The sequence below is a fragment of the Lepisosteus platostomus genome, chromosome 20 (genome assembly GCF_059453375.1).
Source record: "Lepisosteus platostomus isolate fLepPlt1 chromosome 20, fLepPlt1.hap1, whole genome shotgun sequence".
In the NCBI taxonomy this organism is placed as follows: domain Eukaryota; kingdom Metazoa; phylum Chordata; class Actinopteri; order Semionotiformes; family Lepisosteidae; genus Lepisosteus; species Lepisosteus platostomus.
Genome location: NC_142630.1, coordinates 5,576,954 through 5,592,870, shown reverse-complemented (window position 1 = coordinate 5,592,870; position 15,917 = coordinate 5,576,954). Strand labels below are relative to the sequence as shown.

The 15,917-nt window shown below is 43.5% G+C and overlaps 1 protein-coding gene and 1 long non-coding RNA gene across 5 annotated transcripts in view; one reads left to right on the top strand and one right to left on the bottom strand.

Annotated features, from left to right (window-relative positions):
• chst6 (carbohydrate sulfotransferase 6) overlaps window positions 1-15,395 on the top strand; it is a 28,780-nt gene extending 13,385 nt beyond the window's left edge. For 3 of the 4 annotated variants that reach the window (XM_088614005.1, XM_088614003.1, XM_088614006.1), the window contains exon 2: window positions 12,192-15,395. In XM_088614005.1, coding sequence (XP_088470131.1) covers window positions 12,219-13,415 — 1,197 coding nt within the window. In that variant the 5' untranslated portion in view covers window positions 12,192-12,218 and the 3' untranslated portion in view covers window positions 13,416-15,395. Of the gene's footprint in view, window positions 1-4,971; window positions 5,939-12,191 lie in introns of those variants that run through there. The other variant, XM_088614004.1, reaches the window with a different exon arrangement.
• LOC148644342 (uncharacterized) lies at window positions 7,508-10,617 on the bottom strand. The gene is made up of 2 exons (XR_015928705.1): window positions 9,491-10,617; window positions 7,508-8,183 (listed from the first exon to the last, which is right to left on the bottom strand). It is a non-coding gene; the product is annotated as an uncharacterized LOC148644342 (long non-coding RNA).
• Window positions 15,396-15,917: the final 522 nt, after the last annotated feature.

Sequence of the window (15,917 nt, the reverse complement as noted above, 5' to 3'; positions counted from 1 at the left end):
ATGTGTTTTTCCCATGCCATTCTAGCAACGCTGTATGCACCCTCACTGCAGCTCCCTAGCTCATTCCTCAGATAAATCAAGGTGGTTTGGTCTGCCTGCTGTCCCCTCAGGCAGGTTATGCCACATAACCTCTAATACATTCTTCTGTTAGGAGCTTACAGTTCACTTACTCCTAACAGCCAGAGTCAAACTAGACTTGACATTCACGCATCTTTCCACATCTCCAAAGGGGCACGGCTTGAGCGTCCTAGTGTAAAATAACTAAATTATTAGACTAAAAACTATTCAAGCATGAGCTGGAGTTTAGAACAGCACATTTTAGGGTGAGTTCTATTGAATTGAATATTGCATATCTGAGATCAAAAATTGTCTCTGCATGGTAATGGAATTTCCCATTAGAGGTTATTGCTTCATCTGCTGTTTTGCATTCCAGTTGTGAACAGTCCACTGGCTATTTTGACCATAGGATATTGGCATTTTCTGTTGCAACTAGATAGTAACTATGTGCACCTAAGCTGAAGAAATACTAACCTGTATGACCGTTCTCTTGCAGCCAGGAGATGACAGGAGGTTTGTTTATCATTAGGTTTGTTACAATCTCAGAAGGAGCAGGGCTGAAAGAGCAGTATTTTGGTAGATGCTGTAGTATTAACGCTACAGTACACATTCCGGAATGTTCTCTTCCTCACAGAAGTCCAGGACAAATATTCTATACTTGCTGCTAAATGTACTGAGGACACTTTGCTAAAAATGCAGGTGGTGTCAGTAATGGTCTTTTTGGAGCTTGAGAGTTTGTCTAACTGTCAACAGGCAGACAAACATTGAAAAAGGACCCTGCTGAAAAGCACTCAGTGTGCAGGAGTCCTAAAATAGAAATTATTTTGCTTAAATGGAAATGAAAACCAATATCTTCCTTTAAATCTTAAAGTGGCCAAAATATTTGCTCTTGATCCCCCTGTGGAAAACCCTCACAACGACAGGGATACAAAATGCATGTTTTATCTATGCATTTGCTGGTATTCCTATGTCTGTGAGGAGCACTTCTGAGGAAAAAAAAGTCTTCATAAAAATGCTAACTTCTGAGAAACGGGCATTGTGAGGACAGGTGTGGTCGGCCCACACAAGCAGAATGATTTTTTTCTGTAAATCGTATGGCACCTAACAGGGTTAAAGAGAGTTAAGTCAAATGTAGGTCCTCAAAAGTATGGAAACACAAGTGTGTGGGGGTGGGTGGATAGGTGGTTTCAGTGCACTCCTGGACAAACAAAACAAAACACAAAAGCACAGCTGGTCCACAAGTATTTTCTAAGACAACAAAAAACTATTTGTCACCACACTGTCAGTGTAGCTGGCCAGCAGACAGCAAGACTGAGCGAATGTCCTCGGTTTGAGGTGTTTGTTTTCCTGCAGGCATGCAACTGCTCCTTCCGTTTGCTGGCAACATTTTATTTTTGCCTTCCCTGGTTGACAGGGCTAGACAGGGTTCCTGCGTTCCCCTTCGTAACAAGCTGGAGCTGTAATTTCCAGCAGAGACTGCAAAGAGCGTCATTTTTTTGTGTTTGCTTCCTCTCGTTTCGTCCCGTCCTTCTTTTTCAATGATTTATTTGCCTTGAGGTCTGCTCTGCTGTAAGAACGCTATGGTCAGTTTTAGACCTTCCTTCCTAGCAGAGATCACCTCTTACTAAGTCACATCAAACTTAGTATGAAAGATTAAACCTTCTTAAAACTTCAGTTTGGAATAATTTCAATTGCTATATGTTTACTTAAATGGATACGTCTTGGTTACATTTTTGATTAACTCGTATGTGAATTTTTACATCTTAATGCATGAAAGTGGCTGTATATGTATGTATTTTTAACAATATTTAAACCGTAGTGAGTATCATATATTATGTTCTGAGCATGCAGGCTACACTGCAGTCAGTGTGTCAGTTCGGAACCAAAATCGACTGTCCTGTTCAAAGCCCAAGCTCAATTCATCAAGTTTTAATCAGTTATTTAAATCGTGCCATTTTATGCAACTGTGCAGGGTGTTGTCTGAAGTTCTTTGGACCTCTAAATGTTTTTTTGACTAAGCATAAATTGACAATAAAAATATATCATTTTTACAAAAATATAGTGTGGAAGAGACTGTCAAGCAGGGGTGGGTCCCCAGAAACAAAGGGGAGCCCCATTTCTAGTGGAGTATAACACCAGTTCTCTTACACAATGATCAGTTCCACAGCCCTGCTGTTGACCTGCCACTCTGCTTTTGCTATTTCCTAGTCCATGGCGACATGGTGTGTAATAATTGAGTCTTACAAATGGATTTGACGCCTGGCGTGGGGGACACAGCCAGAACAGCCACGATCCTTGTGTTGTGGTGGATTTGGTGTCAGTGTCTGTCCTGATTACGCAGCACCCTAGAGTGCCGTCTGAAACTTGGTATTGTGTCCAGAATGGGGACAGTTCCGGATTTTAGTCTTTCCTGGCGAGGTGCATTGTTTCCATTCCTGTAGCCGCAAAATTCCTTGGGTTTCAGTGGCTCCGCACTTGGTTGAGGTGGGGAAGAAACAACACGTTATTGTTGGCCCATTGTGTCAGCAGCCCAGTGTTTCTCTCTCTGGAGGCTTCGGCCTGCCTGGGTGCCACTTTCACTCCTCTGTCCCGGAACACAAGACAGGGTGTTTGTCGGGAGCAGCCGAGTCAGATGAGCAATGAGTACACGGGGCTTTTTCCCCTCAGCTTGCTCTTGTTTACCGCCCTGTAGTCCCACTGGGAGTCTGCCTTAGAAGCTCCTGGGAGCACTGGCAGACGCCACCTGTCTCCCTGGCAACCAGGTAAACAGAATGGCAGCGTGCATGTGTTACTGGAAGAGCACTTTTCCCAGCTCCTCGGACTCGGGGTGTAAACTCGTGAAGTGCCTGGATATCGGCCTCATGAATACAGAACTTGAAAGGTTATAGGAACACGCTTCTCTGCCTGTAAAGATGTGTTACAGATGTGTTTCTCTGTTGGGCAGTGAGGCTGTTTGTGTGGTTGCTGTGACAGGGTTGGGGTTTTCAAAGATGCTCTAAACTACTCCTGATGCTGTGCAAACAACTGCTTTTGACCCAGAGTCTTGTACTGTGCTCCTGTTGACGTGCAGAATGATGCAAAGTAAGCTGGGGTGGAAGACCTTGGGCTGTCTAAAAAAAACAGTCTGGTCAACAGCACGCAGAATAAAACAAAAACATTCCAGAAGATTTTAAGAGAAATGCACTTTATGTCCAATGGGACATGCTGGAATTGTGGAAACAGAATTAACTTCTGCAAACAGTTGCAGTGTAAAATTCAGGTAGACTTCCTCTGTGTTTAGGAAAGCAGGTAATACACCTGTTGTGTGACTCTGGCAGTTAAAAGTCTTTATTTAGACTTAGGAATATTTGAACTTCAAAAAAAGCTGAACTTTTTTGGTGTTTGCAATGTCCAAAGATCCAACTTCGAATGTCTTTTCCCTAATACGACCTTGATAGCAACAGAAAGAGTTTGTAGCTTTTACAGCTGATCTCTGAGAAAATGATGGGTTATTTCTGCTCAGTTTTCCTGGGGGCCTTTCTTAAAAAAAGCTTGTTTCAGAAATGCACTGTGACAGATTACATTCCTACACAGAGCAGACTGCAGGAAGAGATGCATAAGGACTGTGCAGTTTCTAGGTGGCTCAGCAGATTCCTATTGAGCATCTGGAACCTGAACTGCTTCGTCCCCTGCTGTTCCTTTGTCAACGAGTCCATTAAAACGTTTCTCTTTTGCTGATTGCCTTGTGTCTGTCAGCTCTTGGGGAAATAAAAGGACCTGTCCAGTTGAACAGGGTGCCCAAACTCAAAACAATCCTCAGACTTGAGAGGCATGAGAGAAACTCCACTGGAAAATGTTGCCCCACTTTTTTACTTTTTAATTTCCTTCCACAAACAAAAGGGAAGACTTGATTCTTATTGCCAGGGAATGCACATCTTTCTGCCTGTAGACAGTATTCATAACTCTTTAAATCTCCGCAAGCATCTGTGCTTAACTTCTTTAATGTGACAGTTTGTTCTTTTCTTGGAAGAAGGCGATGAGCATTTGCATCTTAAAAAAAGGGATTGATTACGTGAACCACAAGACTTGCTGATGTTTATCCCTTACTCAGATCCTGGGTTTGGTGTTTAAAGAAGTCGCACCTTTTGCAGAAAATAGTGTCTTGTGGTTTGAGTTCAAAGAGCTAGCTGTCTCTGTTTGTGTATGTTACCTGAGCATGCATGCGATATCTTCATCCTCCCAGGCAGGAGCAGGGGTGCAGAAGCGAGGCAGTGAAAAGCAGAGGAAGTAAAAACTTGCTTTATTACTTCTCTTTAAAACAATTATCCAGGTTCACTGAAGCACAACACATAAGGCAGACATGAGACAGCATGCTAATGATTCACATCTTACTTTTTGTGTGTGCCAAACGTATCGAAAGAGAAAAGGCAAATGCCTTAAAAAATATGTTCGTTCACTCCTAGATCTTTTCTATAATTAAGTCACGGTCTTCCTGGCAATAATCTGTGCCTTGTGTTACAAAGCGCTACAAACACAGTGGACATCAGTCAGTTCGTAGTCTGGGACCTGATTTTTCCGAAGTGCCTGTTTAGCCTAAGCAGGAATGTGTAGATATTGGGTCACCCGGAGTTTGGCAACGCACCGGTGATTCATCACTTTTCTCTTGGTCTGGTGTCTTTGTGGTGTCTCGGTGTTGGATGCACACCTGTCAAATCAGAGGTTTCTTCTCTGTGTAAAGACAGCGCAGACCTTACAGGCTGTAGCTTACAAGGGACCTTTGACAGTCTTCTAAACTGCTAGGAGACAAGAGGGAGTGTGAACATCATTAGTTCCTGCCACAGTATATGCTCAGAGGGGCCTCACTGGATGGTGATTTTGTATTATTAGCTTATTTGCTAATATGTGGCCTTTGTCTTATAAAGGCGTAATTGCTGCAGAAAGAAGGAACACAATGATAGCAGGATATCTAACGATGTTGGACAGCCGAGGATAGAAATTTGAATTTGATTACTTTTTTACTTCTAGCAGTAGAAAATCCAGAAAGGTACTGACAAAGCCAAACCAGATAATTGCTTCAGGACCAACAGTCAAATTAGAAACTACTGCTGTGCTAGGCTGTAGATAGGCTGTACTTCTTTACACAAAGAGTGGTGGGGGCTGTGTGACTGAGCTAAAACATTGTGCATTTCAAATACAATGTTATAATAATTTGATCGATTTTCCAAGTCCTTGTGGTATGATTGGATACACCTCCAAAATTATGACCTATTAAGAATTAAGACGTGATGGACGTGCAGGGAGATCGCCCTCCTGCTGTCTACTTTTAATTTGGTCCTTTGACAATTCTCAATGAGCACATTTTCGTGCGTGTTAACTGTAATTTCACTGTAGAGACATCACTTTCAGCCCGAGAATGGAGAATGGCGCGCCAGTGTGGTATAGTGTGGTGTTCAGAGTGTACATGCTCAACGTGATCTGTGGGATTCATGTCTGGGTGTCTTAATTGCTCACCTGTGCGTTCGGTTTCTCATTTTACTATGTGAACGACGTGGTCTGTGAGGAGAGACGCGCTGGAGAGATGTTTGGTTCCTTCATACACGCCTTTTCCAAATGTTTACTGTAGTTACTGATGTACAACAAATTAAAATAGTTGGATAGCACAGCAGCACATCATTGCATAGTAGCTGCACTGTTAACCCTAAGTTATATATCAGAGCAACACGAACCCTGAAGCGTCAGGTGATGTTTGAGTTCCGTGCGCTTAACTTCAGTGACACCCAGGAGCTGTTCTCTATAAAGTTAATTACTGTACCTTAGGCTGCAAGCTTGTCTAAGAAGAGTAAGACTGTCGTGAGAGAATCATTACAACAGAGAGTCGACTTCGGACCTCTTTCCTCGGAAGGTATTTTCCCAGAAACGATTGAAAATACAGAGGCTGAAGAAAAGCAGACGATCTTGATTTAACTTTAAAAACAATATTGATGGTTTTCAAGTTTTGATCTTAGAATGAATAATAAGAGGAACATTTATTTCTCTAATCGGTCCTTGCATGTTGTTATAGTGTCTGCGATTATGTTTTATTAATCATTTACACTTTATATTTCATCTGAGAGGTGCGAAAAGAAACGTGACGCGCTGGATTTTTAAACGGTACTATACGGTTTATAGTATTAGAGATGAATGTTTAAAATGAACTTTCGCACTTTTTAACTTGTGAACCACAGGAAAATGCTATACTCATCCCCGTACCTTCAGAGGTGGTGTGTCGTTGTGAACCTCGATACCTTGCAGAATTGACCGTGCAGACAGGGCACTCCGGAACCGTATACTGGATTTGAGTTTAAGTTATCATCATTGTCCTACTCTTACAACCATGAAGGCTTTTACTGCGTGTGTTGCGCTGTAACTGAATGTGTCTCCAAATTGTCCTATGCTTTAAAAATAAAATATTTGATAAAACTCGCTTAAAATGCCTAAAGATCTTAGTTCTAAAAAGATACATTGTTACATATCGTTGATTTGTCATATTTACATATCATTACGACTTCTACTACGGGTCCTGGAAGACAGGATTGCCAACACTCCGCTAAATCGTTTAGTTTCCAAAATGACCCCGACGATGAGGTTCCACTCTGTGATTAGGTTGAAATTCTTGTTTGATCATGGCTGCCAGATGAGTTGGGTGTAGCTCGGTATTTTCAGAGGTTCATGTCCAGCTTCGCTCGGGGTTCCAGTTGGACCTGACTTTGCGGGATCGGCCGATTCTCAAATTAGCTCGGGGAGCGGAATGCTGACCTCTCCTTGAATCTCCACACACACACAAAAAAAACACGCTGGATTTGAGAGTCGGCATAAAACATTTCACGACAAATGAAAAGCCTACATGTGAAAAAAATAATAATATAAAGTCTTTGTGGAGTGTATTTTACAATCATGGAATTACTTTTACAAACCGTATGAATTCTCGTTGTTCCATCAACAAAAGGTCTAACTGATCCACCTAAATATATCAAATCTATATGTTCACGCTGTTGGGCGACAACCTTCCAAAGAAACCACATTTGAAAGTCACGTACAACAGTGTTCGATGCTCTCGAAACCTGCTGGTTTTATGAAACATTAAGAAAAACCTGCATTTTATAGAAATATAAGAGGTCAGTCATGAGGCAGCGCTGCCCCACTTTGCCGCTGATAGGAGAAGTGAGAAATGAGTTTGATTACTGATTTAAAAGGAAACTTTAGGAAAAACGGTTCTAATTAACTCTAATCGAACTCTTTAAAAAATATATATACTGTATATAATAAATGCAAGTCCAGAGTGGATTATACATATATTTCAGTGTATATATATAATGAATGCAAGCCCAGAATAGAATTTAGCCAGTGCCCTTGGGCTAACACTCCAACTCTTCAAAATGCAAATTGTTTTGAAATTGAAAAAGGTTGAGATAAAATTCAAGACCAGGCAATCACTGGCAGATGACATTTAATGAAGACATGTGAAGGGTTTTGCATGCAGGCAGTAGAAGCCCGTACTATAACTACTAAAAGGAAATTGCTGAACTACAAGATTCTACTTCTGAAAAAAAAAAGATGTAAGTGTTCATATTTATATATTGTTTTTGTATCACTTTCATCTTTCGGACAATGTGGGGCAGCATTTTAAAGGCAAATTATATGTGAGGATATATAATTAGAAGTGTAGAATTTAAATAAAGGGATGTTATGTTAAAACTGTATAACACACTAGTAAGGCAGGTATTCTTCCGAATTTACGGTGAAATATGAACCAGAGGACACAAGTCGAAACAACATGGACGTGCACTTAAAAACATGAACAGGAGGCACTTCTTTACCCAAAGGGTTGCAGGAGTGTGGATCAAGCTGCCCCGTCATGTTGTTGAAGCCGATAACCTGGTTTCTTTCAAGAAATGGCTGGGTGGGGACCTTGGATCAATTAGCTACTAATTGGAAACGACTAGATAAGCCGTATGGCCTCCTCTCCTACAGTGTTCTTAAACTTTCTCCTGTTCTCATCTCTAACACACCAATATTCGGGACTGCAGCTCAACATCCAGATCTCCATACGGGCTTTGGATGGGAAATTCTAGTCCGAAGGCGCGAGTTCCTCTTACTGTTCCAGCTTGCTGTAATGAACAAGGAAACGAGATGATAGCTGCCGCTTGTGAAAGGCAGTGGTGTGTACCACAGTATATAGTGAATAACTCTGTGACGAAGGTAAAAGAAAAATAAATTCTTTCGCAACACCAAGCCAAAGGCAATTGAACGGAGAAATGGTAAGACCTTTGACAAACCTACTGTAGAGCTTTATATACTGTTATAATGGGTCGTGATACCCACCCACGTTAACCCAATAAAGTAAGAAAACATTAATAGAACGCACCCACAGGGCTGTTTGTAACTGACGCTTAGAGACGGGAATTGTGAGGAAATACGGTGTCTACGTAATCGCGCAAAATTTAGTCAGATCTGCAAAGGAACAAGTAAAGGTTTATTCCATAACGAGAAAAAAAACGCAACGCTTCGGCTGTGGAGTCTCTGTATATTTCAGTTATTTATTTATTGTACTTCAATGGTGCAGAAGTGATTACAGCCAAAAAACGGTGATATATTGGTAAATAAACTATACTCCTATAAAAAGATTCAAGTGAGAACAATTCAAATCGTGTACGCATTAGTCCTCAGTTTTGTTATAACGGTCCTAAAATATCTTCCGCGGTATTTTTAGTTCAGATCTGTTCGTGATTGTCCTTGTTCTAGAGCAGGGGTTCATAACCTTTTTGAGAGTGCGACCCTTTTTGGGGTTAAAAATATTTCGCGACGACCCCCCCCTCCACACGCACACACACAGATTGAAAAATCGTCACGTTGTATAAATGGGAAGCCTGCTCACTTAATGATAATAATATGTCTTATTTATATAGCACCTTTTCTACATTTTTTCCCAACTCAAAAAGTGCGCGTTACAAAAAAAATTAGATACAAAACGTTAAGGAACTTAAAACAAGCAACAATAACAAAATTTAAAGTACGATGCACAAACGATACAAAATAGCACTGAAATTATATAAGAAAAATCAAGTAAAAAAATAGGTTTGGAGCTGCCGTTTAAAAATATCCACAGAGCCTGCCTCTCGAATATTTTAAGAATATTGTTCCACAGTTTAGGTGCGTAGTAACAAAAAGCTGCCTGTCCAGTCATCCTATGCTTAATTTTTAAAATAATCTTTAAAAGTCGTGCGCTTGTTCCACTGGCCTTGGTGGAAATTACAGTACGAACAGCTTCATCAATTACTTGTCTGAGCTCGGGGGGCATTTTCTCAGCCGGGAGGGCTTGTCTATGAATCATACAATACGCCCACAAAGCGAACAGAGCAACGGCCTGTACTTTTCGCGACTAGCCCGCTGTGTTTGCCGGTCAGAGCTCGTTTACCGTCCGAGCAGATTGCCACACACGTGTTCCGGTCCATTTCAAGCTCAAGTACGTTTGAGTCCAGCCAAAACGACAAGCTGACCGCCAGTGGCTCGCTCGGGGAGAGGACGACAGGACCAAAGATCCTCGTTAATTTCTCCCTCTTCAGCGAATCTTTTGCGTCTGTCTTTGTGCATCTCCGGAGACATCAGTGGTCTCGTCAAGTGGTGGAGAAAAATAATACGCTAGAATTTCGTCTTAGCGGTCACCTGCTCTTCCACGTACGTGTCTTGCCACACGCACTAAGCGGTTAGACACGGTGTCATCTGACACTGGTATCAATCCTAGTTGCTCAGGAGCGCTTTTCCCACGCATGATTGAAACCGTTTCCTTAGAGCACGCTAAGAAAAAGGTCTCACCTAACGTGTGTGGATTCTCAGTTTTGGCAATGCAGCTATGATGAAAGACGCCAGAGGTGCCTTCTGGTTCACAGTGGTTGCTTTCGTTCAAAGCGTTTTATCGTCGTGTTTTATCTACTTTTCTCCGTTTTTTTTCAGTTCGAAGTTTTCTGCTGTGCGTTTCTCCCCCATTGTCTTTAGCTCTCACTCTTCCAGTGTCACCTATTTATAAAAACGCTCCATTGCCTGGCTGATCGCGACTACCTTTGCGCAAAAGAAAAAAAAAAGTGCTTCAAATATAAATGCCATCGTGGCCGGCCCAGTGGAGATTCATGTGGCGCCCTCGCTGGGCGCACCGCAGAGCAGGCTGGGAGTTGTAGCCGAGGGATGGTCTGTGGGCTTGTAGTGTGGCCACTAAGTCACCCTGCTACTGTAAATAGTCTTCCAGGTGTATATAATAGTTAATTGTTTACCTCTATTGTTGTCCTTTGATGTGTAACCACCCTGAACCCTGACCCCCGACCCCTTAGGTTAAGAACCCCAGTTCTAGAGCTCACTCTTCAAACAGATGTCACACTGCGAAATACTGCAGACTGTAGATCAACATCACAAACAACGTCGGTTTCCTCAAGTAGGAACGATAACTGGCATCATCGTTTAATGGAAATGTGCTACTATCGACAGGAAACTGCATGTAATAAAAGTTTTAACATCACAGCAATACGTGATGTTGCAACGCATCTATTTTAAACTATAGGTGTTGTGCAAGTATTAATCTTTAACTTCGCGATTTATATGGCCGTTTACAGCCTTCAGAAATTACGGGAACAGGTAACTAGCGGGATACCAGATACAGGTCAATAAGACAAGAGCGTATTATCTATTTAAGTCGTAGATCAAAGACTAGATTGTTTTCCTTGTAATTTTAGAGCCCTTGCAGTGAATAGTGTAAGCAAAGGTTTATCAGATTTTAAGCACACCTCGGTTAAATTAAACAAACGTCCTCCTCCGATATTTTAATGTTACTCAGTAGTCCTGACTCTGGAGAGCCACCAAGCCAGTAAGTATTCTGCTCCACTCTAAATCACTTATTTCTGAAGTCTGAGAAGTTTTAAGATATTGACCAATTAAGCAAGCAATATTGGGCTGACAAATGGTCAAATTGGGGACATCTGGTTCTTTAAATTTGATCAGATGATCCCTAAATTACTTTATGTAGTAAATCGGCAGATGTTACAAACTCGTCCCAGATTGTTCCAGCAAAATGCCCAGCTCTTTAAATAATTGCAGATGAAAAAAAAGATCAAAACCGTCAGCTAAATGACATTTCGTTCTATATATCAGAAAGAGAAAGTTAAGGTAAAGTTAAACACTGGTTCCTCTTAGCGGTAGAAAACGGTATAGCGCTGCTTCTAAACTCCCAACAGTGCTGCGTACGGGATAATCTGGCTATCGAATATCGTGTATAAATTTACCTGTTTTTACTTAGAAAGGAATCTACACTCCCCGTACTCTCATTTAGCACATTTCTCTACGTGGTATCCGACAAAATAGCAATCGACCATTTAACCGTTTTTAAATGCCTGGGTTGGTAGTCGTAATTTTATATATATATATTTTCGATTAACCGCGCGTTCCTAAAAAGGGAGCGTCACAATCAAACCAAGAAGTTGCTGCGGAGCTAGTTTTGCACGCTGTAAATCATTTTCTCTGACTCCGAGCGCGTCCGCCTGAGCTGTGGTCCACCCTGCGTGTACCGCTTTGCTCGGGACCCGCTAAAAAAATCTGGGCTCAGATGGTTTCAGAATCAGATTCACGTCTGAACAAAGGGGGGGAACAAACAGTTACGAGGAGAAGATTGTGTGCCAGGATGTCGCCCGTTCAGACCCGGACTCTGCCACCTCTTCTCCGTGCCAGCCTGAGCCACACGCTGGCTGAACCTCCGTGTACACGGCCCTTCAAACCCAGTCCTGTTGCCCTCCGGCGCGCCAAGTCTACACCACAGGGCCCGTCAAGAGACTCAGATAATTCTTTCAACGTTATTAAGCCGGTGAAACGTGCTTAGACGGGGACCTGCTTACAAACAGCACTTCATTCTGCAGCATAAGCTTCTTCACAAATTTGATTTCCAGCCCCCCCGCTTTCCACAGAAAACAGAAAGAGAAAGCACGTCTTCTCTAGACTGCAAACCGGCTTCTGTGTGTGTCTTCTTTAAGAGTTCCGGAGCACATAGAGTAGCAAGCGCCAACGTTTCCGTTAGTCGTCTTAGGGAAAGCAGGGGAGGCTGACCCCCATCTCTCTTTCTGTCTCTCCCCGGGCCGCAGGTGCAGTGGAGGGGTCGGTATCCCAGCATGCCGCGCATTAAGTGTACCGTGCCGACGATGGTGATGGTGGTGCTGCTGCAGAGCGGGGTGCTGGTCTTCCTCTTCACGTGGCACGGCCCCCTGGTCTCCCCCGTGCCGGAGCCGCAGGGCAAGGTGCACGTGCTGATCCTCTCCTCCTGGCGCTCGGGCTCCTCCTTCGTGGGCCAGGTCTTCAGCCAGCACCCGGACGTCTTCTATCTGATGGAGCCAGCCTGGCACGTGTGGGCGAACCTGTACAAGCACAGCGCCGCCGCGCTGCGGATGGCCGTGCGGGACCTCATCCACTCCGTCTTCCAGTGCGACGCGTCCGTCTTCGACGCCTACCTGTCCGGCAGGCACAACATCTCCAACATCTTCATGTGGGAGGTCAGCCGGGCCCTCTGCTCCCAGCCGGCCTGCGGCCTGTACTCCCACAGCAACATCAGCAGCGACCCCGAGCTGTGCAGGAAGACCTGCGGCCGGCGCGACCTGGAGGTGCTGGAGGAGACCTGCAAGAGCTACAGCCACGTGGTGCTGAAGGAGGTGCGCTTCTTCGACATCAAGTCCCTCTACCCCCTGTTCCGGGACCCGTCGCTCAACCTCAAGATCATCCACCTGATCCGGGACCCTCGGGCGGTGGTCCGGTCGCGGGAGCAGTCCATGGCGGCTCTCATGAGGGACAACGGCATCGTCCTCAACTCCGGGGGCACCGGCGTGGCCGACCCCCAGTACAAGGTGATGCAGGAGATCTGCCGGAGCCACATCCAGATCTACGAGACGGCCACGCAGAAGGCCCCCGAGTTCCTCAAGGGCCGCTACATGATGGTCCGGTACGAAGACCTGGTCCGCGACCCCCTGGCCCAGATCTCCCAGATGTACAAGTTCACTGAGCTGGAAATGACCTCCAAGCTGAGGAACTGGATCTACAAGGTCACTCACGGGCAGGGGTCCGGGAAGCAGAAGGAGGCCTTCAAGATCACGTCCCGGAACGCGGTGGACGTGTCGCAGGCGTGGAGGAGCTCCCTGCCTCACGACAAGGTGCGCAAGATCCAGGAGGTCTGCAAGGGAGCCATGAACCTCCTGGGCTACAGGCTGGTGGAGTCGGAGGCAGAGCAGAGGATGATGGCCCTGGACGTGGTGGTCCCGCAGGAGCACTACCAGTTCAGCTGGCTGCCCTCGAAGACCACGGAAGGAGAGAAAGTGTAGAGCATGCCGAACGAGCTCTGGTAGACGTTGGCCTGAGAGGAGGACCGCCTCAAGCGAACCCTGTGTACAAAGAGGCTGCCCTTGTTTGGGTGTTGCCAATTTTTCGGAATCACAGCCCACATCCTACGTTAATTATTCTCACGCAGCGCCACCGGTGGTGAGAACTTGCCAGGCGTCGTGGTCAGTTGAGAAAAGAACGCAATGGCGAAGTTACCCCACCGAAACCGCGAGCCTCGGTAGATCTCTCCCGTGCAATGTGCAATACGTCCTTACTGAGTTCCTGGGAAACACAGGGACACTTTGTTTTCCATTAAGAAATGGAAAAGGGGAGTTTTTCTATGGAAAAATGCTGAAACCCAGGAGGGACATGAATCACATTCTTGTCTGCTGGAACCTTTGTGTTCCTCATATGGATCGTTGGCTAGCAGGTGAGCAGTTGGCTGAATCTGCCTCAGAGTCAACAAGGTATCTTGATCTACCAGGAGCTACCTTCTGAGTAGAAGGTTTGAGTAAATTCTTTGACTCCAGCATGGAAAAGTGGTCCACAATAGGCAGTAATTATGAGTACCACTCATCATTTCTGTAATCAATTGACTGCTTTTTTCCTATTGTAAAATAGAAACACTTCTATGAAGGTTTTCACCAGAGTCTGTGGCCTGTGTTTTGTTACTGTGGCCTGTTTGTACACCAGGTGTTTGAAGGTAAAACTAAAAGCCGTCTTCTCCTGACATGGCTTCTGTCGAACTTACAGTACCTGACAGCAGGACTTGCTGAAAGGAATTCGTTGTCAGCAATAACTCCAGCACAGGTGAAAAGCCAAGCTATTCATTTGTTTCACAAGTATTGAATCACATATGTCTTATTTTTTGTTAACAGAATTCTTTGAGATTTTGTTAAAAATAAAGACAACTGATCTTCTACCAAACTGGAAGTTAAACTTGATCTTCAGAAATATGGAATCTACCACCAGCTAGGTTTCTCCAACACTAATGAAGTCCTCTTTTCCTTTGGGAAATATCTTGAAAGTCCTTTATGTTTGGACAGGACTTGATTGTATGAGGAGAAACAAAGTTATTATGTGGGGGTATTTCTTTCTTTCCTAGTCTTTACAGTAGCCTGGCTCTTGTTTCTGGGTGGGTTTAGTTGAAATGTATGTTTTCAATTAACCCCTGGACAGCAATATTTCACCATTAACAGCAAACACATTTTGTTTTAATTAATTTATTTTTAATTGTCTCCTGCTCTGCAGTATAAAATAACTGACAAGTAAATTCACAGTGATCTGTCCGAACTATAAGAAAAGTGAAGCTTTTATGGTCCACTGTGTGGATTATCTGAGTGCACAGTGGAGTCTTCCATTTTCAGTGGATGTACCGCTATAATAATAATAATAATAATTCATTTCAACAGTGCACTAGTTTTTAGTTAAGTAGTTCATTGTTTTTATTGCAATTTTAGTCAGCTCTTTTCTAATTCTGCTGTATGTGTCCCTAAGTTATGAACAGTTTTCTTTTCTTGATGGTGGCTTTCAAATCAGTTAATATTGCCTCTGATGTGGAATATGGGTGCCAGCAGGCTTCAAAGCTCTGCATGATGTTTATTGGATTTTTTGGGGTGTTTGGTGGAAGAGAAAGTGTGCATGCCGCGATAGAATGAATAGCCTTGATAGAAATACTACAGCCATGACACAAGATCAAGCTGAAAATGGAGCAGACACTAACACAGTATGATCTGATTGCTTGGCCCTGTGCACTGTACAGTGGCTATCTGACCTGGCTGCGTGGCGAGCTAATATTTATATAATGTGTGAATGTGTGTAAAAATGAAGGGGTTAAACATAAGTGTTTTACATAGTATCAGGTACTATATCCCCTTCTGAATATGTACTGCAGTACAGTATTATATTGTGACATACTTCTGGGGAATTTGGTACAAATCTCTCAAATGTGTATTTTTTGCAATAAAGATATTTCAGTTGCATGTCGTTTGTCGTGTGCAGTTTGCTTCTCTGACTCTTGGGCAATTTGACAGCTTCTGCTGGTTTTCAGTTTGGGAATGCCTGCTAGTTTCTGAAGCTGTTTTATAGATTGGGGGTCAGTGGCTTTGGCAGTTGTACCATCAAGAATAAAAGCTAGCTGGATCACCGCTGCTCTTTAATGTCATTTGCTTTTTATCATTTCTATTCTTTTGCGTTTGCAAAACAATTCTTAACGGCACCAGGAGATGGCAGTAAAAGGCTGGGTAGTTACAAATATTAACATTTTCAGCCTAGACAAAAAGTCTCAGGGGCGGAGAACATTTTAGTATACAATAATTTCAACTTAATTTTCTCTTCAAAAGATGGAGTGCTAGTGCTGGCAGAACTTCATTTTCACTAAGGGAGACCCGTTCATGGTGACAATAACAAACAGGATCAAGACAAGACTTGGGTGTCTTGTTACTCCTGTTCCATTTACTAGTATATTTCAACAGGCTTGTGTGATAAGAGTTCCAGCCAGCTGC